Source organism: Salmo trutta, chromosome 10, assembly GCF_901001165.1.
Source record: "Salmo trutta chromosome 10, fSalTru1.1, whole genome shotgun sequence".
NCBI classification, from domain to species: Eukaryota; Metazoa; Chordata; class Actinopteri; order Salmoniformes; family Salmonidae; genus Salmo; species Salmo trutta.
In genome coordinates, this window is record NC_042966.1 from 7,470,857 (window position 1) to 7,498,706 (window position 27,850).

The window sequence follows — 27,850 nt, forward strand, 5'->3', positions numbered from 1 at the left end:
GGCGTTGAGGGAAAGGTTGTTGTTCTGGTACCACACTGTTCCTCTCCTATCTGCCAACTCCCTCCTGAACTCTATTCCACATATCACTCTTCCCTTCTGCCCCAGTGCCCTCTGTGCCAAGAAATCAACCCTCAAACTACTGTACCCACCACCACACTCACTCTTACCCTTTACACAGTGTGTTTGGCAGAGTGAGAGAGAGGTCCAGCTGGTGTGCGCGTGCTGATTGGTTGGTGGTGCGTTCGGTGGGTGTGGTCTGAGGCAGCGTTGCCTGCAGGGGAAAGCTGGCCAGTGTAGCAGCAGCCTGTAGTAGTAGTAGGGCAGTTCCATGGATCTACTGCATACTGCAGCCGGGGAGGGAGGGAGGGAGGGAGGGAGGGAGGGAGGGAGGGAAGGAAGGAAGGAAGTCAAGAAGACGGGCTAAGAAGTCATGTGGGAGGTGTAAATCCACTGTGGATGAGCGCGCTAAGAAGAGAAGAGGTGAGTGTGATAGAGGAGAAACGAGAAGAGAGGCAGGGAGGAGTGGAGATTTGGCTCTGTGTGAGACTGCAGCTTCTGTCTCTGCCGCTGCTATTACTGGGCTGTGTGTGCGCCGTCGATCAAGATAAGGCTTTACTAGGAGAACAGAGAGCTCTGACAGAGGATGAAGTTGTATCTAATGTTTGGGCGTGATTATGATGACAAATGAAAGATATAATGAGATCCTATTAGTCAGAGCATTGTAAAGTAAGACTGCATGCTCCCATGGGTGTGTGTATGAAGGGTGTATACCTGAGGTGTGTATGTACATGTGCGTGCATGAGCAATAGAATGTGTTAGTGAGTGTGTACATATTCATGGGCGTATGCATGGGGCTATGTTTGTGTATACTCAGAATATGAGGCCATGTTAATGCATGCACTTTCAAGTAGTTTTTCTGTCCCACATTTATGGATTTTACAGAAAAACTGGGCAGGTTGAATACAGTTGTGTGTGTGCGTATCTGCATGTGTTATTGTCAATAGCATACAGGTCAGTTTAGGCATATACATGTATATAGGCATCTGAAATCTTTTGCTTTGGCTCTCAGTAGGGAATTAGTGACCAGACGCTCACAGTTTCCTTACCTTTTATCATAGCCAGTAGATTTAGTCCCGTCATCAATGTAGCGCATGTTCACTCTGTTCATCCTGATTAAGATCACCTTATTGGTCAATTACACACAAGGGCCAACAGATATTTGACCTCCGCTGTTAACCCAACCCATCCGAAAGACACACATACATATACAGGTATTGGGGCCAACCAGATCCCTCGCTGGAAAACAGAGCTAATTGAAAGCAACATAAACTCGTATTAGTTCTTATCGAGTCTTAAAAAATGCTATTGTTTAGGACATATTCACTGAGTGTCACGATTTACCAGGAGCAGTAGAGAGGCAGAGTCAATTGCAGGAGACAGAGGTCCGGTAGTGCGATAGCGTTTAAAAACAACCCGAAAACAACACAAGAAGCCGAAAGGCACAGGGCGCACACAATACTCAAAGAGGGAACACGTTCTCAAAACAAATGACGCACGGGGCGCAGCCCGGCTAAACTAGAATAGGGAGCAGCGCTTAATAACGTCTGTCCTGAATAGACATAAAACAATCCCGCACGAAATCCTGAACTGAAAAGACACACTAAATACCCCCCCCCCCCCCCCACTAATGACAGACAAGAAACAGGTGCGGATCAGACAGACAAAACCAAAAGACACAGAAACATGGATCGGTGGCAGCTAGTAGGCCGGCGACGACGAGCGCCGCCCGACCGAGGAGGGGCGCCACCTTCTGTGGATACTGTGACAGTACCCCCCCTCTGATGCGCGGCCGACGCCGGCCTCGGGGACGACCCGGAGGGCGAGGCGCCGGTCGATCCGGGCGGAGACGGTGGAATTCCTGCAGCATAGCTGGATCCAGAACGTCCCCCGCCGGAACCCAGCACCTCTCCTCCGGGCCATACCCCTCCCAGTCCACGAGGTACTGCAGGCCCCCTACCCGACGTCGGGAGTCCAGGATGGCCCAGACTGTGTACGCCGGGGCGGAGGGGGGGTGGAGGGACCTCCCACACCTCAGCGTCCTGCAGCGGACCAGCTACCACCGGCCTGAGGAGTGACACATGAAACGAGGGGTTAATGCGGTAATATTTAGGAAGTTGTAACCTATAACACACCTCGTTTATTCTCCTCAGGACTTTGAATGGCCCCACAAATCGCGGACCCAGCTTCCGGCAGGGCAGGCGGAGGGGCAGGTTCCGGATCGAGAGCCAGACTCTGTCCCCCGGGTTAAACACGGGGGCCTCACTGCGGTGGCGGTCAGCGCTCTCCTTGTGTCGTTCTACAGCCCGCTTTAGACACTCCTGGACAGCATTCTAGGTCTCTTTCGAGCGCTTCACCCATTCCTCCACCGCAGGAGCCTCCGTCTGGCTCTGCTGCCAGGGCACCAGGACCGGCTGATAACCTAACACTACCTGGAAAGGTGACAGGTTAGTAGAGGAGTGGCGCTGAGAGTTCTGGGCCATCTCGGCCCATGGCAGGAACCGCGCCCACTCCCCTGGCCGGACCTGGCAATACGACCGCAGAAACCTGCCCACATCCTGGTTAATGCGTTCTACCTGCCCATTACTCTCGGGATGGAAACCCGAGGTCAGGCTGACCGAGACCCCCAGCCTCTCCATAAACGACCTCCACACCCTGGACGTGAACTGGGGACCCCAATCAGATACGATGTCCTCGGGCACCCCATAGTGCTGGATGACATGGGTGAATAGGGCCTCCGCGGTCTGTAGGGCCATAGGAAGACCGGGCAAAGGGAGCAGACGGCAGGACTTCGAGAACTGATCCACAACGACCAGGATCGTGGTGTTCCCCTGAGATGGCGGGAGATCCGTGAGGAAATCCACCGAGAGGTGAGACCAAGGTCGTTGTGGAACTGGGAGGCAGGTGCCTAGGGCAGGTGCCTAGGGCACCTCGAGGCAGGTGCCTAGGAGCCTTGCACTGGGCGCACACCGAACAGGAAGAGACATAATGACGAACATCTTCAACCAAGGTGGGCCACCAGTACCTCCCCTTTAGGCCCCGCACTGTCCGTTCCACCCCAGGATGACCCGAGGAGGGTAGAGTGTGGGACCATCGGATCAGGCGATCGCGAACACCAAGCGGAACGTATTTCAGACCCGCGGGACATTGAGGTGGAGTGGGTTCTGACTGACCCGCCCGCTCGATGTCCGCATCCACCTCCCATACCACCGGTGCCACCAGACAGGAGGCGGGGAGTATGGGAGTAGGATCGATGGTCCACTCCTCGGTGTCATAGAGACGTGACAGTGCGTCAGCCTTCCGGTTCCGGGAACCTGGAATGTATGAGAGGGTAAATTGAAACCTCGTAAAGAACATGGCCCTCCTGGCTTGACGAGGATTAAGTCTCCTCGCTGCCCGGATATACTCCAGGTTACGGTGGTCGGTCCAGATGAGAAAAGGGTGACGTGCGCAGCCCGGCTAAACTAGAATAGGGAGCAGCGCTTACTAACGTCTTGTCCTGAATAGACATAAAACAATCCCGCACGAAATCCTGAACTGAAAAGACACACTAAATACCCCCCCCCCCCGGGTGGCAGCCAGATCGGTGGCAGCTAGTAGGCCGGCGAGGACGACCGCCGAGCGCCGCCCGACCGAGGAGGGGCGCCACCTTCTGTGGATACTGTGACACTGAGATGTTTTTTCTCCTGTGTTTGTCACATCTAAGAGAGTCTCCAAGGACTGAGTAGTTTTTCTCATGCATCAGATGTCAATGGTACAAAGAAAGGAAGAACAATTGAACACATTTAATCATAGTGGTGATGTAGATTCAAATATGCGTTTTCACTCCTGCCTCCATATACAGCCACTAATAAAATTAATTTGACCCTCCTGGTAATAGCTCTGATGCTCCATGAATCAATAAATTGACGGACACATAATCCTCCTTTTAAACTGAACAAGGTAGTGCTGGCACAGAAAGAGCTTAAGTTATAAGGGATGTTTCCTTGAAAGAAAATAGGTTTATTTGTGCTGTGGGGTGTCTTGGTCACGTTTTTACAAATATTTGTTTTTGTCATTCTTCATTATGTTTGTAAGAAGTCACTAAAGCAGGGAAGATTAGATCTTTAACTGCCACAAGGTCATGTACAACTTCATGACATTCCGCTAGTGAGTACTAATGGAAAACATGTATTTTCTCCGTCTCTCTCTCTTTTCTCTCTCTCTCTCTGACATGCACACACACAAACGGACAGACATACACACAGACACACTCTCCCTGCAGGCGTTACAGTTTTTGTAATGTTACCCGTAATGTTCCCCTGATGTTTGAGTGTCCAGTTTTTCGTTGGTTAGGGGAACAGTCTATGTTAGCAAACAACCTTCTGAGAACCTTTTTAGCATGTTTTGGTGTAAAAGTTCCCTTAATGTCAAGCAGAACTTATCTAGAAAGTGTTTACAATTTTCTCAGGATATACAACATTAATGTTCTAGATGCCTTTTATGGGACGTTGCGAGAACATTCATGTGTCCAGTAACCTACGTTGTTACCATGACAAAGACCAAAGCCGGCGGGAGTACCGTTGAGGACAGTGGTGTCTCTGTATCACAGGTGGAGGATCTTTTCAACAAACAAAGAGAGTTCTACAAGCAGTTGTGACAACAATAAAATAGCTTCAAGTATTTTGTCCAAATACTGGTGGAGTCAACTAATAAAAGAATGGACGACCTGACCAGAGAGGTCGAGGACCAGAAGAACAGTTCTCCAAGGGTCAGCTTGATGAGTTTAAATAGGAAAACGGCAAGATGACAGCAATCTGTAAGTCATTGAGAGAGGACATCAGTTATGTATGTGAATCCATGATACCAATGACAGAGAAATCAGATTATCTCCAGGGTCAATCATGGTGGGAACAACATGATTGTGGACGGAATTGCAGGATCTCCACATGAGACCTGGACGGAGTCTGAGGACAAAGTGAAGGAAATTATCTTGGAGAAACTGAAGATGGACCACAGGAAGATTGAGGTGGAGCGCGCCCACAGGACTGGAAAACCCACCACCGGTGACAGGCCCAGGCCGATAGTGGTCAAGTTCCTGAGGTTCAAGGACAAGGTAGCTGTTCTGGAAAGAGCCAAGAACTTGAGAGGAACGTTTATCTTCCTCAACAAGGATTATCCTGAAGCTGTACTCCAGAAGAGGAAAGAACTTATCCCAGCCATGAAAGCTACCAGAGCGCGTGGGGACATTGCTTACATCCGCTATGACAGGATCATTGTCCACCCTCCCTCCCAAAAGCCTGGAAGGGATGAGAGATCCAAGCCTATGGGATTGTAGCTTCAACCCTACAGCACAAACACACACTTACACACACCAACTGATTAATGGACTGGTGAACGTTTTTTTAATTTTTTATCTTGCTTGCTATTTTCCATATTATGTCTATCTCTGATAGGCTAACCAGGAAAGGGAGAAATATAGTCCATATGTAGCCTTAGAAATAAGGTTAATGAAATCAATAACTTGCTAACAACAGATAGCATTCTTATATATCTGACTCACTTAGATAATGAATTTGATGATACAGCAGTAGCAATACAAGGATATACCTAACATACAGTACCAGCCAAAAGTTTGGACACACCTACTCATTCCAGGGTTTTCTTTATTTTTACTATTTTCTACATTGTAGAATAGTAGCCACAGTAGCCACAGCTTTACAGACTCTTGGCATTCTCTCAACCAGCTTCATGAGGTAGTCACCTGGAATGCATTTCAATTAACAGGTGTGCCTTGTTAAAAGTTAATTTGTGCAATTTCAAATTAAGTTTGAGCCAATCAATTGTGTTGTGACAAGGTAGGGGTGGTAAATAGAAGATAGCCCTATTTGGTAAAATACAAAATCCATATTATGGCAAAAACAGCTCAAATAAACAACGAGAAATGACAGTCCATCATTACTTCAAGACATGAAGGTCAGTCAATGTGGAAAATTTCAAGAACTTTGAAAGTTTCTTCATGTGCAATTGCAAAAACCATCAAGCGCTATGATGAAACTGGCTCTCATGAAGGCCGCCACAGGAAAGGAAGACCCAGAGTTACCTCTGCTGCAGATCATAACTTCATTAGAGTTAACTACACATCAGATTGCAGCCCAAATAAATGCTTCACAGAGTTCAAATTTTAGATTTTTGCTTCTAACCACGTGTCTTTGTGAGACGCAGAGTAGGTGAACGGATGATCTCCACATGTGTGGTTCCTACCATGAAGCATGTAGGAGGAGGTGTGATGGTGCTTTGCTGCTGACACTGTCAGTGATTTATTTAGAATTCAAGGCACACTTAACCAGCATGGCTACCACAGCATTCTGCAGTGATACGCCATCCCATCTGGTTTGCGCTTAGTGGGACTATCATTTGTTTTTCAACAGGACAATGACCCAACACAGGCTGTGTAAGGCTATTTGACCATGAAGGAGAGTGATGGAGTGCTGCATCAGATGACCTGGTCTCCACAATCACTCGACCTCAACCCAGTTGAGATGGTCTACTTTCCTGGGGACCTGCATATTGACTGATTTTCATCAAGATGTCTGCTCAGGAGGAAGCTTCTCACTGTAACCAGTGCCTGTAATCTGGTTCAGGGTATTAATCAACCTACCAGGGTGTTTACAAACACAACAGGAACAAGATCATCTACATGTATTGATCACATTTTTACTAATACTGTAGAACTTTGTTCTAAAGCTGTATCCGTACCCATTGGATGCAGTGATCACAATATTATGAAAGCCAAAGTTCCAAAAGCTGGTCCTAAAATAGTGTATAAGCTATCATACAATAGATTTTGCTGTGACTCTTATGTGGATGATGATATTTTGTTGGTCTGATGTGATTAATAAGCGGTATCCATACACTGAAACTGAGGAATTTACGAAATTGCTTCTTCCAATTATTGAAAAACATGCGCTTGAAAACATCCTAGGGGTTGACCTAGAATTGGACCCAGTTTATTTGCTGTTAGGTCTCCTTAGTAGGCATATTACTTATGTAGGTAAGAGGAGGCTTTAAAAACATCCTGACCTTCGCAGCAAGGAAAAACATCTACTTAGTGGATTAATGACAAGGTCCCTTCTGTTAAGGATTGGCATGAGATACTACTTGAATGGTTGCCATTAGAATATCTGACATGTACATTACATTCTAAAACAGATCAGTTCTACAAAATGTGAGAACCTTATTTAAATGACCTAGAACCTGATTTATCAGCTATACTGCTGCAAGGATTTACTTAGAATGGTGGTTGTTGACCTGTCTCAGGATTACACTGTAAGTTCCTTGTGTTGGACCCAATTCCTTTTTTAAACTGAGCTTTTGTGTTTAATTACTTTCAGCAGTTGATCTGCTTCTGTTCTGTGGGTGGCACTGTGTGGGTCCTGGCATCTCGGGGGGCCTATGGATCCGGGGGGGACGGCTGTGGTCTGCTAGGATGACAACCCAACTTGGGATGGGGAGGGCTTTAGTATGTGGAATAGTGGAGAACAATTGGAGGGTTCCTTAGTAGCAATGGTACAGCTACTGTACCAGCACCAGTCAAACGTTTGGACACGCCTACTCATTCAAGGGATTTTCTTTATTTTTATATTTTCTACATTGTAGAATTATTGTGTAGACATCAAAACTATGAAATAACACATATGGAATCATGTATTAACCAAAAAAAGTGTTAAACAAATCAAAATATATTTGAGATTTGAGATTCTTCAAAGTAGTTTGACTTGATGACAGCTTTGCACACAAAAAAGTCCTGCAGGCTCTTGTTTTATCTCATCTTGATTATTGTCCAGTCATGTGGTCAACTGCTGCAAAGAAAGACCTAGTTAAACTGCAGCTGGCTGAGAACGGAGGGGCATGTTTTGCTCTTCATTGTAATCAGAGAGATAATATTAATACTATGCATGCTCCGTGTTTTGTTTTCCCATATGACTGGTGTTTTGTGTGTACTATTTAATGAAGCTGCCAGTTGAGGACTTGTGAGGCATCTGTTTCTCAAACTAGACACTCTAATGTACTTGTCCTCTTGCTCAGTTGTGCACCGTGGCCTCCCACCCCTCTTTCTATTCTGGTTAGAGCAAGTTTGCACTGTTCTGTGAAGGGAGTAGTACACATCTTCAGTTTCTTGGCAATTTCTCAAATGAAATAGCTTTAATTTCTCAGAACAAGAAAAGACTGACAAGTTTCAGAAGGAAGTTATTTGTTTCTGGCCATTTTTAGCCTGTAATTGAACCCACAAATGCTGATGCTCCAGATACTAGTCTAAAGAAGGCCCGTTTTATTGCTTCTTTAATCAACAGTTTTCAGCTGTGCTAACATAATTGCACAAGGGTTTTCTAATGATCAATTAGCCTTTTAAAATGATAAACTTGGATTAGCTAACACAACGTGCCATTGGAATAGGCTGATAATGGGCCTCTTTACGGCTTTGTAGATATTACATACAAAAGCAGCTGTTTCCAACTACAATAGTCATTTACCACATTAACAATGTCTACACTGTATTTCTGATCAATTTGATGTTATTTTAATGGACAAAAAATTTGCTTTCTTTTCTTTCAAAAACAAGGACATTTCTAAGTGACCCAAAACTTTTCAATGGTAGTGTATAATATATGCCATTTAGCAGACATTTTTATCCAAAGCGACTTGCAGTCGTACGTGCATATGTAGCAATTGTCCCAGGGATTAAACCCACTATCCTTTCGTTGCAAGCACCATGCTTTACAAAGTGAGCTACAGAGGACGAGTAAGGAAAATTTTAACCCACGTAACCCCAACATTACCCCAAGTTTTCACCATTATTGTAAAGCCCTAGTTATTTTGTTGCTTTGATATTTCATATGATTAGGGATGTATTTACATTTTCCCCTAAGGTCATCCCTGTTACATGAACTGAACTTTCGTTTTAATATATTTTATAGATTTTTGTTTCTCCCAAAGAAACATAGACCATCTAATAGTCAAATCGTAGTGTAAAAGCAGGTGAGCTGGTTCTACTCTTTTTGGCCATTTCCTGTTGTTTTGTGGTTGAAAACTGAGTGTGTCAAGCATACCACGTCAACCCTGTTTCCCATAGGCTAGAAATGTTTTGAGAAGTGTAAATGTTTTGTTACGCTCCCGCTCCCTGTTGCACACAACAAGCTTCTATTCCCCCTGTCACAAGGAGAGCTATGGCTAAATTAAGATGACATTTTCAACCCTGTTATAGTCAACCCTGTCACTTTAATTGTTACTTTTATAGTCATATTTCTTAATATAACCTCTTGAGTTGGGGAAACATGTTTGTTATGAAGTTAAACGTGTGCTCTTATGACATAGGGTAAAAAGTAGGTGAAATAATAGTTACCCAAAAGGGGTAAGAGAAGGGATATAAGCTGTTAGTGGGATAGAGGAGTAGTCTTTGGAAAATGCTTTGTGTGTTTGTGTGTGTGTGTGCGTCCGCGCACGTGCTTTCATGTGTGTGTTTGGCATGCCAAGTCTCAAATGCTGTCAAGTCCTCTTTGCGCCCCACAAACGCACACTTTCTCAAGTCCTAACTTCAATCTGTCATTCTTAGCTACCCTCTTCCTCTTGAGTTCATTGTCCTCCTTCTTTCTACGTAGCTTCTCAGAGTAACATGTGAAACAAAACTTCTGATCGTTTGACAGCATGTATTGCTTAACTGGAAGCATTTTGTTCAGCAAGTAGTTAGACTTCTTAACGATCAGACCCTTTTTTTTCAATTTCCTCCTAAAATAACGTACCCAAATCTAACTGCCTGTAGCTCAGGACCTGAAGCAAAGACACGCATATTCTTGATACCATTTCAAAGGAAACACTTTGAAGTTTGTGGAAATGTGAAATTAATGTCGGAGAATATAACACCTTAGATCTGGTAAAATATCTAATGTGTTTGAAATGAAAGACACTGATGTAGGATTATATGTGTAATTCAGATATTGTCCACAAGATGGTAGCAGTGTGTGTGCAAAGTTTCAGACTGATCCAGTGAAGAATTACATCACTTCACAATATTGTCTGCCAGGAGTTTGCCCAAATGTGCCGAATTGGTCAATTTATACATTTTCAAGTACATAACTATAGAGAACATGCAAAAAAAATTGTTTACACACTCCCAGGAATGTCATACTTGATGGATCATTAGCTTCCCTACAGAAAAGGCACTAACCTTCACACATCTGGATGGCCGCGCGGGGTGGGTGTGGAGCCAGAGACAGCAGTGTGGTCAAATTGTAGAACCCAGTTCCTACATTTGAATATAAAAATGTATTTTATCAAACAAAACTACACTACATTTTATCCCTCAGGATGACAAATCAGAGCAAGATTACTGAATGTAAGTACATTATTTACCTTCAGAGGTGAATGTATCAAACCAGTTGCCATGATACAAGTGTTTTGTTGATGTGCCCTATCCTCAAACAATAGCATGGTATTTTCTCACTGTAATAGCTACTGTAAATGGGACACTGCAGTTAGATTAACAATAATTTAAGCTTTCTGCCCAAATAAGACATGTCCATGTCAACAAGTTGGCTGTTGTTTGCAATGTCATTCTGGTCACATTATCGCATATTGAGCAACAACTGTCCCGGTTTAGGGACACCGATCTGATAGAGGTTTTGTGTGTTGAAACTTTTGTGATGACAGAGGGACAGCATGGTGTATGGCATGCTGACATACATAGCCAGTTCTATGTTATGACATGTTTTGAAGAAGAAGAATATCGGGAAGCAATGACAAAAGTTATAGAGTCCCTAGTCTCCTTCCCACTGCATCAATGTCAAATTGATTCCTCTGAAGAAAACCAAGCCTTAATTTCCTAGTTTAATGCTTCCTAAACGGAATCCCCTTGAAGTGTCTTGTCAGAATATATACTGTGCTTTGCTCTGATTGGTTTCATTCAGTGTTCTGACTGCAAGTGTTTCAGCTCCTGTGTTATCATGTATGAGTAAGCGTTCAGGAGAGGAAGTGAGGTGGATGATCCACCTGGCTGATCTTCAATATCCTCAATGAAAACCACCGAAATATATCACCCTATAATATTTAAGGCATCATCCTATATTTACAGTATATTTCTACAGATGTAACATTATTACTAAAGAGATTTTGTATTCGTTACAGTAGGTCCAACCCCCTCAGTATGTCATTTGGTGTGAAAAAAGGCATTGAACATGGGTGAGATAAGGACGAAAGGCAGGAGATGATGGATCTAGAGTGGTCATTCAATTTACTATAAAGATCATCTTACAAACTGACCTGACTGACCCAGGAGTTGTTGTTGTTGTAGCGACCCCCCATGGCGTTGGCCCAGACAGAGGGTCTGTGTAACAGCCAATCAGGATAATGTGTCATTCTCAATTACTAGGGCACCTAATCCACTGTTTTAAACTTGTAGAGAGCCAGAAGGGTGGCATTTAGTCATCAGGAAAAGCAGCTTTCCTTTGTTATTGATTAAGCCAATTATCTCAAAGTTGTAAAGTCTAGATTGGAAAGGTTTGAAGTCTAGATTGGAGGATCATAAATGCTTGTTTGTACCTGCATGTCTGCAGGAGTGTACAGTATTCTATAGGGATTATGGGTTACTTTTCTAGGTTATCTGAGGCAAAGCTGTTCACCCTTTATTGTACTACTGCTACTCTCACTCATTCACCTTACTATCTTATTCACTCATTCACTACCTCAGTTCTTTACTCTTACACTTAATCCCCCAGTCATTGCTTCACTCATTTACAGACAATCTCCATGTGTAACACACATGATCAGAAATGTATGACTTCTCACTACCTACTGTATGCTTCTTTCTCTCTCTCCATCCCACTCTCCCTCTTTTACAGGTATGGTGACTAGAGATCTGCTGGAAGCGACCTATGGGCCTGTTGGTCCCATTTGTCCACGATGTCCTTATTCTTACTGAGTAGGAAAGAAGATCTCCTCAAGATACACTCCTCTCGCTTCTTTATCATTCTCTCTCTTCCTGGCCTCGTGATGTGCAGAGTGTGAGGTCATGTCCCAGTCTGGAAAAGTCATTCATCTGTATGTGGAGGTGAGGTCAGCCCCAGAGCAGGATGGGAAGGGGGGCTTGGGAGGAGGAGTGGAGGGGCTTGGGACTGGGAGTGACTCAGCCTCAGCACAGGATCGGCCCGCGGGGCTTTTGTCCCAGCTAGCCTGCCAGACAAAATGCCAAACTCCTACCAAAGCTCCAACACACCGCCTGGCCCATAACTTCACCCACACCCAGTCTCCCTCCAGACACAAAGTGAGCTTCCAGCTCCACCAAGGTAGTGGCACCCAATCGCCTAGCACCTCCCATCAACAGAGTTTACCAGCAGCACTGACCCACTCCCCAGTCTTTTCTGGGACTGGGAAGAGCACCACCCCACACACACACCCCTCCAAAGGGCAGGGGGTGGGGGGCAATGGCAAACGGTCGGTGGTCACCTTCAGCTACATTGAGAAGGCTAACGTCAAGACAGTGGAGAGCCCACAGAACTCAGCCTGTCAGAGGAGGTCTAGGGAGGAGCAGTCGTCCCCACCTTCCCACCCCCGGAATAAACTCAGCGACCCCATCCGGTTGGGTAGTCCTGGCTCCTCATGCAGCTCCAGTCCCAAACTAGCGTTTTGTCCCCCAGGGGGTCACCAGCAGCAGCCGGCAGGCTCTCCCAGCCTCCGCCACCCTGTCTTGGATCCTGACGGTATTGCGGCCACCCAGCGTGCCCTGGAGGAGTTTGGGTTTGGTTCCCCCCTGTTCAGGAGTAAGATCATCCATGGGCTCGAGCAGAGTCCCAGGGGCTCCCGCCACAACCAGCAGGCCCGCTGCCTGTCCTGGGCCGGTGGTTCTCCTGTCCAGCGCCACAGCGCCTGCAATAATCTCCAAAATAATCACGCTGTGGATGCAGATAGAAACCGGGCCATTTGCGGGCCATTACCCAGGAGCTCAGCCTCAGTCCAGCTTTCGTCCCATGCTAGGCAGGCCGCTCTGGGGATGTCTCCTAACTCAAGACCCAGGTCGTGCATGGGGCTCCAGGCCCAGAGCCCACACCACTGGGCAGGTCAGGACAAAGCTTTAGCAGGTAGTCCAACCACACAGAAACAAGTGCACAAGCCCTGTAACAGCAGTTCCTCCTCTCAAGGGACCATCATCCAACTTGAAAATAAACTAGGGGAGGGAACTGTACTGAATCAGCTAAGTTGTAGCAAACCCTCCTCCCCAGCCAACAGCCCTGAAGTGGCCCGGAGGCTTGCCGAGGAGGCTACTAAAGTATCCTCTATTTTAGCAGAGGTAAAGAGGAACTCATTGACATTGCACAATGCTTTAGACGAAGTAGAGAGCCCCAACTCTGGATGTATGTCTGGAGAAGCTGACAGTTCTGTCCCAAATGCACAAAGGCAACATTTGCAGCATCAGACAGTTAAGATGAATATCCCTTTATATGGCCAACACACACCAGCGTCGAACGACACTGGCTCTCACCAGGCTGGAAACTCTTTACCATCGTCACGCACACAGGACTCAAACTCTCCAACAACAACTAATCACGGGACACAGCATGGAAGAGGGCAGGCTCTGGCTCAGAGCTCCATTCTATCAGACACAGTAGTGAGTGTAGGAGGGTCCCCTGCCCTGCCTTCACGCTTCATCCGTCCATCTATTCCCCCAGCCGAGACCAGCTCCCCTCTGAAAGACCCCAGGCTGCTGAGAGCCCAGCTCAGAGTCACAGAAAGCCCCACACTGCATCGCTGCCAGCCCCCTCAGTACACTAGAGATTTCTGGTCCTTCGAGCCGGACAGGAGAGCCGACTTCTCCTGCTTTGACAGGGGGGATAGTGCCGAGCTGGCTCGTAGACTCTACATACGCCAAAGTGTGGTGGAAGCCCCTGTCAGCTGGACCTCCAGGCAGCCCTGGAGCCACCTAGTGGGGGAGGAGAGCAGAAACTCCAGTTCCAGCCCCATACACGGACCTGGACCTGGGCAGCAGCCCCTAAGCGTGGCCCAGCAGAAAAGGGCCGAGCATAGGAGGAGGGAGGTTCTGCTGCTGGGCCCTGTGGTGCTGGACTCGCCAGAGGAGGATGAGGGCCTGAATGGGGATGGGGAAGAGGTTCACAGACCAGGGCAACAGCGAGGCCTGCTGAGGGTGGAGGAGCCTCCAGAGGGGGAGCAAATCAGGGTAGCAGGGTCCTCATCACGCAGCTCCAGCGGGGTGACTGGCAGCCTGGGGGAAAGGGACTGTGTGTCCCCAGAGTCCAGTCAGTCCAGCCACCAGAGCAACGAGACAGGGGCTGCCACCTCAGGGATACAGGTGAGACATTATTCTTCATACATGTTGCATTGAAATATTCATTTTAATATATTGATGTTAACCTCTCTCGGGTATGTGGGACGAAATCGTCCCACCTAGTCAACAGCCAGTGGAATCGAGTGGCGCGAAATACAAAAACCTTTAAAATGCTATAACTTCAATTTCTCAAACATATGACTATTTTACACCATTTTAAAGACAAGACTCTCGTTAACCTAACCACATTGTCCGATTTCAAAAAGGCTTTACAGCGACAGCAAAACATTAGATTATCTGAGGAGAGTACCCAGCCAGAAATAATCACACAGACATTTTTCAAGCTAGCAAATATGTCACAAAAACCCAAACCACAGCTAAATGCAGCACTAACCTTTGATGATCTTCATCAGATGACACTCCTAGGACATTATGTTATACAATACATGCATGTTTTGTTCAATCAAGTTCATATTTATATCAAAAACCAGCTTTTTACATTAGCATGTGACGTTCAGAACTAGCAAGCACACTTCCGGTGAATTTACTAAATTACTCTTGATAATCGTTTACAAAATACATAACAATTATTTAAAGAATTATAGATACAGAACTCCTTTATGCAATCGCGGTGTCAGATTTTAAAATAGCTTTTCGGAAAAAGCACATTTTGCAATATTCTGAGTAGATAGCTCGGCCATCAAGGCTAGCTAAACAGACACTCGCCAACATCGAGGCTCACTAAACTCAGAATTACTATAAGAAAAATTGGATTACCTTTGCTGTTCTTCGTCAGAATGCACTCCCAGGACTTTGGTTCAAAATAATCCATAGTTATGTTCAAATATCCTCCGTTTTGTTCCGTTTTGTTCGTGCGTTCAGATCCCTATCCGAACGGTGACGCGCGGACGCATGTTGTGACCAAAAAATTCAAAATATTCCATTACCGTACTTAGGAGCATGTCAAACGCTGTTTAAAATAAATTTTTATGCTATTTTTCTCGTAAAATAGCGATAATATTCCAACCGGCGACGTTGTTTTCGTTCAAAGGCTGAAAGAAAAACATGGCCACTTCTCGGGGCCGCGCATCTCCTGTCTCTGAGCCACCAGCCTGACCACTCACAAACAGCGCTCCTGTACCTAGCCCAGAGACAGCAGAGATCTCATTCCACTTTCTGGCGCCTTCAGAGAGCCTATGGGAGCCTTAGAAATTGTCACGTTACAGCAGAGATCCTGTATTTTCGACAGAGATGCCACAGAAGCACAAGAAATGGTCAGAGAGGGGACTTCCTGTATGGAATCTTCTCAGGGTTTTGCCTGCCATATGAGTTCTGTTATACTCACAGACACCATTCAAACAGTTTTATAAACTTTAGAGTGTTTTCTATCCAAATCTACCAATTATATGCATATTCTCATTTCTGGACAAGAGTAGTAACCAGTTTAAATCGGGTACGTTTTTTATCCGGCCGTGAAAATACTGCCCCCTACCCTAGAGAGGTTAACTAAATATATTTTGTATTTTGTTAATTTTACCATGTGTGTGTGACTGTAAAAGAGTGCCACCAACCGATAGGGATGCCGGTTTAGAGGACGTAAATGACCGGTAGGAGACAGATGTACGGAACACACGTTTATTACCACACACCAAACAAGGAGGATAGACAACTGCAATTGTTGTAGTCATAGTGTATAGTGGTTTTATGGTCATTCACGCACTGGACTGCCTAACAGACAGGCAGTCCATGGTGGTAGCTTGGGTCCAGTGGTGAGTTGTGTTGAGGTGGTGCAGGTGGTGAGGTCTTCTGATCTGTTGTCTCTGCACCCCTGTGTCCAACTAAAGAAATGGCAGGAAAAGGGGTCTGTTACCTCAACTAATAGGGCCTGTGATTGGCTGACCAGGTCAGCTGACTGTGTTCCTTGGCAACCTGGTCCCTAACACAGAGGTGTAAAGTGCCCTATGCCACTGAACAATAGGTCAGGCTGAGGCAGAGGATGTAGCTTCCTTGGCAGTAAAAGGCTACAAAACGTGTGTCTCTCCATATCAAATCAAATTGAATTGGTCACATACACATATTTAGCAGATGTTAATGTGGGTGTAGCAAAATGCTTCCTAGCTCCAACAGTGCAGTAGTATCTAACAAGAATACACACAAATCTAAAAGTAAAAGAATGGAATTAAGAAATATATAAATATTAGATTTAGCAATGTCGGAGTAGCATTGACTAAAATACAGTGGAATAGAATACAGTATATACATATGAGGAATAGAAGAAGACAGAAGAATGCTGTTCATTGACAATAGCTCAGCCAATCACAGGCCCTATTAGTTGAGGTAACAGACCACTTTTCCTGCCAGTTCTCAGCATTTAAACATTGTTTAAACATTATTAAAGTGGCCAGTGATTCCAAGTCTATGTATATGGGGCAGCAGCCTCTAAGGTGCAGGGTTATGTAACCGGGTGGAAGCCGGCTAGTGATGGCTATTTAAAACCTGTTAAGGTATAGGGGGCAGTATTTTCACAGCCGGATGAAAAACGTACCCAAATTAAACTGCCTACTACTCGGGCCCAGAAAGTATATGAAGAGAATATGCATATTATTAGTAGATTTGGATAGAAAACACTCTGAAGTTTCTAAAACTGTTTGAATGGTGTCTGTGAGTATAACAGAACTCATATGGCAGGCAAAAACCTGAGAAAAATCCAACCAGGAAGTGGGAAATCTGAGGATTGTAGTTTCTCTTTTGAATCCCTATCGAAACTACAGTGTCTGTGGGGTCACGTTGCACTTCCTAAGGCTTCCATTGGCTGTCAACAGCCTTCAGAAAGTTTTTTCATCATTCTCCTGTTACTGGGCAGAGAATAGTAGCTCAGTCAATGAGTGGACTGCCTGAGGACAAAGGGCTTGGTGATGCGCGATCCCGCGAGCGCGCCGTTCCTTCTTTTTCTCCTGGAATGAATACGCTATTGTCCGGTTGGAATATTATCGCATTTTTACGTTAAAAATACCCTAAAGATTGATTGTAAACAACGTTTGACATGTTTCTTCGAACGGTAATGGAACATTTTGAATATTTTCGTGTCTCGAATTACGCTCACGCATTATGCCTTTGGATAGTGACCTGAACGCACGAACAAAACGGAGGTATTTGGACATAAATATGGATTATTTCGAACAAAAATAACATTTCTTGTGGAAGTAGCAGTCCTGGGAGTACATTCTGACGAAGATCAGCAAAGGTAAGAGAATATATATAATACTAATTCTGAGTTTAGTTGACCCCAGAACTTCGCGGGTGTCTGTATAGCTTGCTTTGATGGTGAGCTATGTACTCAGAATATTGAACAATGTGCTTTCTCCGTAAAGCTATTTTAAAATCTGACACAGCGGTTGCATCAAGGAGTAGTGTATCTTTAATTCTTTAAATAATTGTTATGTATTTTGTCAACGTTTATGATGAGTATTTTTGTAAATTGATGTGCTCATTCACAGGAGGTTTTGGTGGGAATACATTTTCTGAACATCATGCGCCAATGTAAAATGTTGTTTTTGGATATAAATATGAACTTTATCGAACAAAACATACATGTATTGTGTAACATGATGTCCTAGGAGTGTCATCTGATGAAGATCGTCAAAGGTTAGTGCTTCATTTAGCTGTATTTTGGGGTTTTGTGAGACATCTCCTTGCTTGGAAAATGGCTGTGTGGTTATTTTTGTCTATGTACTCTCCTAACATAATCTAATGTTTTGATTTCGCTGTAAAGCCTTTTTGAAATCGGACAATATGGTTACATTAAGGAGAAGTGTATCTTTTAAAATGGTGTAAAATAGTGGTATGTTTGAGAAATTTTAATTATTAGATTTTTGATGTTTTGTATTTCATGCCCTGCTGTTCCATTGGATGTTGGCTAGCGGAACGCCTGTCCTTAACAGGTTTTAACAGTCTGATGGCCTTGACATAGAGGCTGTTCTTCAGTCTCTTGGCCCCAGCTTTGATGCACCTGTACTGACCTCGCCTTCTGGATGATAGCGGGGTGAACAGACCGTGGCTCGGGTTGTTGATGTCCTTGATGATCTTTTTGTCCTTTCTGTGACATCGGATGCTGTAGGTGTCCTGGAGGGCAGGTAGTTTGCCCCCAGTGATGCGTTGGGCAGACCGCATCACCCTCTGGAGAGCCCTGCGGTTGCGGGCGGTGCAGTTGCCATACCAGTCTGTGATACAGCCCGACAGGATACTCTCAATTGTGCATCTGTAAAAGTTTGTGAGGGTTTTAGATGCCAAGCCAAATTTCTTCCTGAGGTTCCGTTGTGTCTTCTTCACCACACTGTCTATGTGGTTGGACCATTTCAGATTGTCAGTGATATGAATGCAGAGGCACTTGAAGCTTTCCACCTTCTCCACTGCGGTCCCGCCAATATGGATAGGGGCTGTTTCCTGAAGTTCACGATCAACTCCTTTGATTTGTTGACGTTGAGTGAGAAGTTATTTTCCTGGCCCCACTCTCCCAGGGCCCTCACTTCTTCCCTGTAAGGTGTCTCGTCATTGTTGGTAATCAGGCCTACTACTGTTGTGTCGTCTGCAAACTTAATGATTGAGTTGGAGGCATGCGTGTCCATGCAGTCATGGGTGAACAGGGAGTACAGGAGGGGGCTGAGCACACAGATGGGACCCCTGAGTACAGGTGGGGCCCCTATGTTGAGGATCAGCAAAGTGGAGGTGTTGTTTCCTACCTTCAACACCTGGGGGCGGCCCATCAGGAAGTCCAGGACCCAGTTGCACAGGGCGGGGTTCAGATCCAGGGCCCCAAGCTTAATGATGAACATGGAGGGTACTATGGTGTTGAATGCTGAGCTATAGTCAATGAACAGCCTTCTTCTATCTTCTTCTATTCCTCTTGTCCAGATGGGATAGGGCAGTGTGCAGTGCGATGGTGATTGCATCATCTGTGGCTCTAATGGGGCAGTAAGCAAGTTGAAATGGGTCTAGGGTGCCAGGTAAGGTAGAGGTGATATGATCCTTACCTAGCCTCTCAAAGCACTTCATGATGACAGAAGTAAGTGCTACCACCACACATAGTGCTATCACCACACATAGACAGTGTGGTGATAGTCATTTAGCTCAGTTACCTTTGCTGAACAATGGTGGACATCTAGAAGCAAGTGGGGACAGCACACTGGTATAGGGAGAGATGAATATGTCCATAAACACTCCAGCCAGCTGGTCTGTGCATGCTCTGAGGACGCGGCTAGGGATGCTGTCTTGCCCGGCAGCCTTACGAGGGTTAACACGCTTAAATGTCTTACTCACGTCGGCCATGGAGAAGGGGAGCCCACAGTCCTTGGTAGCGGGACACGTCGATGGCACTGTGTTATCCTCAAAGCGGGCGAAGAAGGTGTTTAGCTTGTCCGGAAGCAAGACGTGGTATGTGCGACGTGGCTGGTTTTCCCTTTGTAGTCCGTGATTGTCTGTAGACCCTGCCACATAAGCCTCGTGTCTGAGCCATTGAATTGCGACACCATTTTGTCTCTGTACTGACGTTTTGCCTGTTTGATTGCCTTACAGAGGGAATAACTACACTGTTTGTATCCGGCCATATTCCCAGTCACCTTGCCATGATTAAATGCGGTGGTTCGCGCTTTCAGTCTTGCACAAATGCTGCCATCTATCCATGGTTTCTGGTTTAGGTAGGTTTAATAGTCACAGTGGGTACAACATCTCCTATACACTTCCTTATGAACTCAGTTATTGTATCCATGTATTAGTGTATGTTATTCTCAGAGGCTACCTAGAACATATCCCAGTCCGCGTGATCAAAACATTTTGAAGTATGGATACTGATTGGTCAGACTGTCACGCCTGCTCAGGCTCCTATGCCTCAGCTGGCTTGTTAGGCTCCCATGCCTCTGCCGGTTCGTCGGGATTTTACACCCAGCTGGCTTGTCCGGCACCCGTGCCTCGCCTGGCCCATCATGCTCGACAAGGTGGGACGCTGGGTGGCTAGGGGTACTGTCACGCCTGCTCCTGCTCTTCCCCCCTGGCACTCGAGGGCGCCAGGCTGCCCTGCATTACGCATTCCTGCCACCATCATTACGCAGACCTGCCTTCCCTCGTCACGCGCATTAGGGATTTATTGGACTCACCTAGACTCAATCACCTGTTTATTACCTCCCCTATATTTGTCAGTTCCCCAGCTCTGTTCCCCGCTGCTGCATTAATTGTCACATGTCTGTGTTTTACCCGGTTCTGACGCTGTTCCTGTCCTGTTCCATGTCTGTTCCTCATTAAATGTTGACTCCCCGTACCTGCTTCTCTACTCCAGTATCGGTCCTTACACAGACACGCGTTGACTAGACCTTAGCACGGGTACTTCCAGTTTGAGTTTCTGCCTATAGGAAGGGAGGAGCAAAATGGAGTCGTGATCAGATTTGCCGAAGGGAGGGTGGGGGAGGGCCTTGTAGGCATTTCGAAGTTGAGTAGCAGTGTTCCAATGTTTTTTCAGCGCGAGTACTACAGTCAATGTTTTGGTAGAACTTCGGTAGCATTTTCCTCAAATTTGCTTTGTTAAAATCCCCAGCTACAATAAATGCTCCTCTGGATATGTGGTTTCCAGTTTGCATAAAGTCCAGTGTAGTTCTTTGAGGGCCATCATGGTATCGGCTTGATGGGGAATATACACGGCTGTGACTTTCACCAAAGATAATTCTCTTGGGAGGTAATACGGTCGGCATTTGATTGTGAGGTATTCTAGGACGGGTGAACAAAATCACACTAATTACACTATGAGTAGTTAATCATGAAACATACACCCCCGCCTTTCTTCTTCTCGGAGAGTACTTTATTCCTGTATGCGCAATGTACTGAGAGCCCAGCTGGCTGTATGGACGGGGACTGTATATCCCGAGAGAGCCATGTTTCCGTGAAACAGAGTATGTTACAATTCCTGATGTCTCTCTGGAAGGAGATCCTCGCCCTGAGCTCGTCTACTTTATTATCCAGAGACTGAAGATTAGTGACTAATGTACTCGGAAGTGGTGGATGGTGTGCACGCCTCCTGAGTAGGACTAGAAGTCCAATCCAAATACCTCTTCTCCGCCGGCAGTGTTTTGGAGCAGCCTCTGGAATAAGTTTAATTGCACTGGGAGGTATGAACAGCGGAACCAATTCGGGAAGTCGTATTCCTGGTCGTCATGCTGGTGAGTTACTGCCACTCTGATATCCAAATGTTGTTTCCCTGTGTATGTAATAACACAAAGTATTTTCTGGGCTAATAACGTAAGAAATAACACCCCAAAAAACAATACTGAAAAGTTGCTTAGGAGCTAGAATCAGAGCTTCCGTATCTGTCGGCGCCATGTCTCCCAGGGCTAGAGAGAGGGTTAAGAAGAGAGGGTTTTTTGTATATGTGTACATGTCTGTGTGTATGTCTCTTTGGTTGTTCCAGACGGACAGTGGTTCTGCAGTCCCAGGCCCCTCCCTCCACTCTCAGAGGATAGCTCGTGCCAAGTGGGAGTTCCTATTTGGGACCCCCGCTGAGGAGGATGCCAGCAGGGGGGAGAAAAGTGAGAGCATATTTACCACCCATACTCATTACCCATAGAGAAAGATACAGTATTCGCTATATACAGTATTTATCGCTATGACTATGTCTATGGCTCTTTAACTGTATAGAATAGACCAGTGGTATTCAAAGTCAGGGTCGCAACCCCTAGTGGGTTTTCAGGGAACTGCAGTGGGGTCACCAAAATAAAATACTAATATTTAGAGTTTAGATTATTTTATGGGACAATATACAAACTTTTTTGAGAAAGATAATAGAAACATTTTATTGTATTGAGTAAATGTATTTATTGGTTTATTTGAATTTCGATAAGAGATGAAAATGCAATGAATTTATGGTTATTTGTTGATGTAAAAATCGAAATGTACCAGTTGTGAGGTTGTGTCATTAGATTTGGGGCAGGGTGGGGTCGAGAGAAGTTCTTGGGAAAAAAATGTTGTCCCCGGTGAAAAAGTTTGAATACCACTGGGGTAGACACTATACTGTACTATGTGAGTCAAGTGACATGAAACGTATCATAACACGTGTCAAAACATGCTCAGAGGTCAGTCTTCAGCAACCTTACAACAGCGTTAGGATTAGCATGGCAGCACAGTAATTTTCCGTTCCTTTTCAGTGATATCAACTGCTTCTTCTGTTCCATCATGACAGATACCATCGAGGCCTCGACAGCTCCTCCTAGTGGCCAGTCCAGTGAATCCCCCACCCCCACGCCCCCCATCTCCCTCCCCCTCATCTCGGCTAATCATGAGGTGCAGCACGTGGAGGTGGAGCTGGTGACTCCTCACCCAGCTGTGGCGGGGGCGTCGCCCAAGACGGGCATCATCCGGATGACCCTCAAGTACTCGGAGACGGACCTGGATGCCGTGCCCCTGCGCTGTTACCGTGAGACCGACATCGATGAGGTGCTTTTGGCTGAGCAGGAAGACGCCGACTCAGCATTTGGCAGTAACCGTAGCGTGAAAAGCACGTCGGGTACAGACAGCAGCCCCCTGGGTGTCTGTCCCTATGAGAGCACAAGCGCGGAGGAGGAGGAGGTGGAAGGAGAGGAGGAGGAAGAGGAGCTGGAGGAGGAGGAGGAGGTGGTGAGCTGGGCCTCAGTGAGGATGCAAGGGGACATTAAGAGACAGCAGCAGCAGCAGGTGATTAGTCAGCTGCTGAAGAGGTGAGATGGACATAGGCACGTAGAAACACACACGCACAAATGCAACACACACGTGCACGCTCGCACACACACATTCCTAAAAATATACTTTAAAATATGCTTACACACACACATAATCATACACACTTATATAATGCAGAGACACAAACACATGCTCACACATTTCAAGTTTGACAGGATTTTTATTACAGACTGCTATGAGTACTATCTATTTCTAGCATCTGTCCTTGTGAATAGAACAAAGGTGCTTTGAATGAAGATATTAATCAATGTTTCAGTTGGTGTCGTCATTTTTCTCCCACAAGAACACTGGTGAAGCAGGATCTGGCAAGAGCTACAGTAGTATATGAATGTGTGTCTCTTTCCGCTACCTTATGTTGTATGTCTCCTTCTGCTACCTTATATCTTCCTAGCAACCTACTTAACAATAGACCTTTCAAATCAGTTTGATGAAATGTTTTACTTTAGCATTCACAGTTTTCTAAGGTCAAACATTTAGAGTATACAGTGTGCCATAGTCAGTCACTACACTAATAATGCAATCTTTGAGCTGAGATCATTTCCAGGGTGACTCACTGAGAATATTAGACTGTACTAAGAGAGTAGGTAGTCTTCCTGTGTCTCATTCGTGGTCTCTCTCCTCCTTTCCATCTTTCTCTCTCTACCTCTAGGCCGTTGGACAGTTTCTTTGACAACCTCCCGGCCCTCAAGTCACCCGTCCTGGTGTCGGGGCCCCGCCTTGCAGGCACCTCCGACGACAGCTTCAGCCGCCATTTTGAGAGCATCATGGAGTCACACCGCGCCAAGGGCACGTCCTACGGCAGCCTGGACCTGGACAGTGAGGAGCTGCTGACCTCCAGCACACAGACCGTCCTGACCTTTGACCTCCCCACGCTGACCCCAGAGATTCAGGGGGGTCAGATGATCTGTCAGAGCGCCCGGCAGATTGTCAAGCTGAGCTTCGCCCCATTGGCCCACTGCGAGAGGGGGACAAGCCTATCGGATTCCATCGTCACGGTGACGGGAGACTCGGACGCCACGCGTGCCCCCTCCAGCGAAAGGCTGAGTAGTAGCCCGGAAGACACGCCCCTGAGAGGGGGAGGGGGCGGGGCACGGATGCTGGGGAGCAGCTGGTACAGCAACCCCACATTCTCCTTCCCTAGGTCAGTGATGTCATACAGCAGCAACCCCTCCCTCTCTTTCCACAGGTCAGTGTTATCATCATTACTATTCTGATGAAGTACTGTATGAAAGGCCAGACCTGATAGGCTACTGACATACAGTATGAGGTTATTCTTATAGATGAAGTAAAGCCAAGATAGAATCCCATTCCATACATACAGTATGGTATAATGTGAGATGAAATTAAAAACAAATAACCACAATATTATAGTGTATTGTCTATGTACAATATTAGAGAAAAATGTGGTAAGTGATGATCATATTGTGCATAGGTTATGTACTGTGCATGTATATTGAAAATATACTTTTTTGTGTCATCCCCCAACTTTGAATCAATGTCAGTTTCCAGACACCCCAGTCCCAGGCTTGTCTGCCAAGACAATCACCTGCTGCAGTGCGATTTTGAAGCAGAACTGTTAGTGAAGGTCGTTAGGAGGCCGCCTGCCTCACCGTACCGCTGGTTTCCATGGCATTCTGTGTGTGTGTGTGTGTGTGTGTGTGTGTGTGTGTGTGTGTGTGTGTGTGTGTGTGTGTGTGTGTGTGTGTGTGTGTGTGTGTGTGTGTGTGTGAGAGATGGCTGGAGCAGGTGACTGGTACTGACTGAGGCAGATGGCTCTGGCAGCACAGCTCTCATCTTCAACCATCCGCTCCTTAAACATCTCAACTACTGATAATATCAAAGTGATTAAGCTAACTGTGCTATTACTGTCAATAACAGCATAGCTGGAACGCACTCTTTACCAATCAGATTGCGTGGCAATATCTATCCGTTATATAAGTATAAATTATTATGTATTATCATATATTAGGATATATTCAAATGCTAGAATATTGTAATTTTATTGTCATTGTAATTTTACATAAATATTCAATATACACTTCTGCTTGTTCATTTAACATTTTTAATCATTCATCAACACCATGATAACAGAATTATGCTAGGGGTTTGGAACCCAGCACCATCTGGTAGGTTTTGTGGTTACTGTAGAGAGGAACTGAGGTGCTGATGAAGGAGAGAGGAGAGCCTTGTTGTTTGAGTGTCTGTAATTGTGTTTGACAGCACTGAGACACTGTCACCTTGTGGTACAGACCACTAGATGGTGATAAAGGACCATGTTGTAGGTTGTGGTTAAAACTGTCTGAACATACATACATATATTGTATTTTACCCCCTTTTTCTCTCCAATTTCAATCTTGTCTCATTACTGCAACTCCCCAACGGGCTCGGGAGGCAAAGGTCGAGTCATGCGTCCCCCTGAAACATGACCCGCCAAACCGCACTTCTTAACACCTGCCCACTTAACCCGGAAGCCAGCCGCACCAATGTGTCAGAGGAAACACCGTTCAACTGACGACCGACGTCAGCCTGCAGGCGCCCGGCTCGCCACAAGGAGTCGCTAGAGTGCGATAAAGCCCCCGGCCAAACACTCCCCTAACCTGGACGACGCTGGGCCAATTGTGAACCACCCTATGGGACTCCCGATTATGTCCGGTTGCGATACAGCCCGGAATCACTGCGATGCAGTGCCTTAGACCGCTGCGCCACTCGGGAGGCCCCAACATACAGGTTTTTTATAGCTGAACGTGTGGACCACGTATGGTGTCTACTGTAAGTGATCTTTTTTGGAGAAAATAGTATTATATTTGCATTCTTCAGCTAACATGGCAGAATTATGTTTATTGTTCAAGATTGACATTTTAGTAATTTGGCAGATGCTCTTATCAAGAGCGATTTACAGTAGTGAGGGCATACATTTTCGTACTGGTCCCCCGTGGGAATTGAACCCACAACCCTGGCATTGGAAACACCATGCTCTACCAACTGAACCACACAAGGTAGTAGTGACTGGTCAAGTTAGTGGGCGTGTGTGTCTGTGCGTGCAGGTGCGTGCCGGGTGCATGCGCTTCTGTGCATGCGTGCGTGTGCGCGTGGTCAGTGGGTGCGTGTGTATTAGTGTGGTACGCGGGTCACCCACACCCGCCAGAAATTGCTAATAACCCATCGCAACCGCCCAACGATACACTGAGTGTACAAAACATTAGGAACACCTTGCTAATATTGAGTTGCACCCCCTTTTGCCCTCACAGCAGCCTCAATTCATCGGGGCATGGACTACAAGGTGTCAAAAGCAATCCACAGGGATGCTGGCCCTAGTTGACTCCAATGCTTTCTACAGTTCTGTCAAGTTGTCTATGTCTTTGGTTGGTGGACCGTTCTTGACACTCACGGGAAACTGTTGAGAGTGAACACCCAGCAGCATTGCAGTTCTTGACACACTCAAACCGGTGCGCCTGGCACTTACCACCATACCCCATTCAAAGGCACTTAAATCTTTTGTCTTGCCCATTCACCCTCTGAATCCTTCTTTAACCTATCTCATCCCCTTCATGTTCCCCTGAGTGAAAACGTTTGTGAACCCCTAGTCTATATCATGGAAAGAGCAGGTGTTCCTAATGTTTTATACTCATGTACTGTATGTGCTAAAGTGAAAATCTCAGGCCCGCACCCTAATCTGCTAATATAGAAAATACACTGTTGGCTACAGTCAGAGATGATGGAACGATTTAGATATGTTTCTGCTTATAATTTGACGTTTTGGTAGGCTATTTGTTAGTGAACTTGTCTATAATTAGATACAGTACAAGCAGCTTCTCTTCTGTCATTATATGTTGCCTTAGAAGACTAAATAAACCCTTGCTCTTCAGAAAAATGTCATAAATCGATAGAATGAATCTAGATGGCATCTGTACATTTTTCTCTGTCATCTCTGTTTCTTTCAGGGGTCAAAGATGTTTAGGGACTCAACCTGGTCTCAGAGATTTTCAGATGATTCTGTACGTAAATCCGAGACACTCCATTTAGTATGATATGTTATGTTTCGTATGGTATGTATTCATTTGTGGATGTCAATTACCCATTTTGTAGGATATATTACGACTCTGCAAAACATGCAATATGTTCCGAATTTGTTAAATGTACAATATGTTCAGAATTTCAAAAACGTGTCATATGTTATCAATTCTAGCTAGGTGGCTAACGTTATCTAGCTCGCTAACGTTAGCTAGGCTAAGGGTTTGGGTTAAGTTTAGAAGTTAGGGTAAAGGATTAAGGTTAGGGGAAGGGTTAGCTAAAAGGGTTAAGGTTAGGGTTAGCTAGCATGCTAAGAATACTGAATAAAAATATAAAGTGTAAAGTGTTGGTGTTGGTAAAGTGAATCTCACCAGAGAAATCATCAGAGCGAGGGAAACAGCATGCCTCTGTCTCAGTATGTGTAGTCCATGTATCTGATGCTGTCTGGAACAAAAGTGTATGACATGTTGCCGCAGTAGCATTTGATTGATTGATGCCACCAATCAGCATTGAGCTGAGCTCAACTGTGGGCTGTCCTGGCGCAGAAAAACGCCACCCCAAGGGAGGCCAGTTTGGATTTGGCTTCACACCATCAAATCACATCCTGAGCAAAATGTCATCATTGTCAGAAAAACGTGTCTGTTTCTGGTCTGCTTGTGTTCGTGTGCTGTAGTAGCTAGCTTGCTCAATTTGTCCGTTCCTAAGCCATGGATGGGG

The 27,850-nt window shown here is 45.7% G+C and overlaps 1 protein-coding gene across 4 annotated transcripts in view; it reads left to right on the forward strand.

Annotated features, from left to right (window-relative positions):
- The window catches only part of LOC115201014 (PH and SEC7 domain-containing protein 1), a 112,867-nt gene that overhangs the window by 15,457 nt on the left and 69,560 nt on the right, over positions 1-27,850 (forward strand). The window contains exons 1-5 of one of the 4 annotated variants that reach the window (XM_029764201.1): positions 396-480; positions 11,931-14,392; positions 21,819-21,936; positions 22,587-23,100; positions 23,772-24,308. In XM_029764201.1, coding sequence (XP_029620061.1) covers positions 12,101-14,392; positions 21,819-21,936; positions 22,587-23,100; positions 23,772-24,308 — 3,461 coding nt within the window. In that variant the 5' untranslated portion in view covers positions 396-480; positions 11,931-12,100. Of the gene's footprint in view, positions 1-395; positions 481-11,930; positions 14,393-21,478; positions 21,571-21,818; positions 21,937-22,586; positions 23,101-23,771; positions 24,309-27,850 lie in introns of those variants that run through there. The other 3 variants (XM_029764200.1, XM_029764202.1, XM_029764203.1) reach the window with 3 other exon arrangements.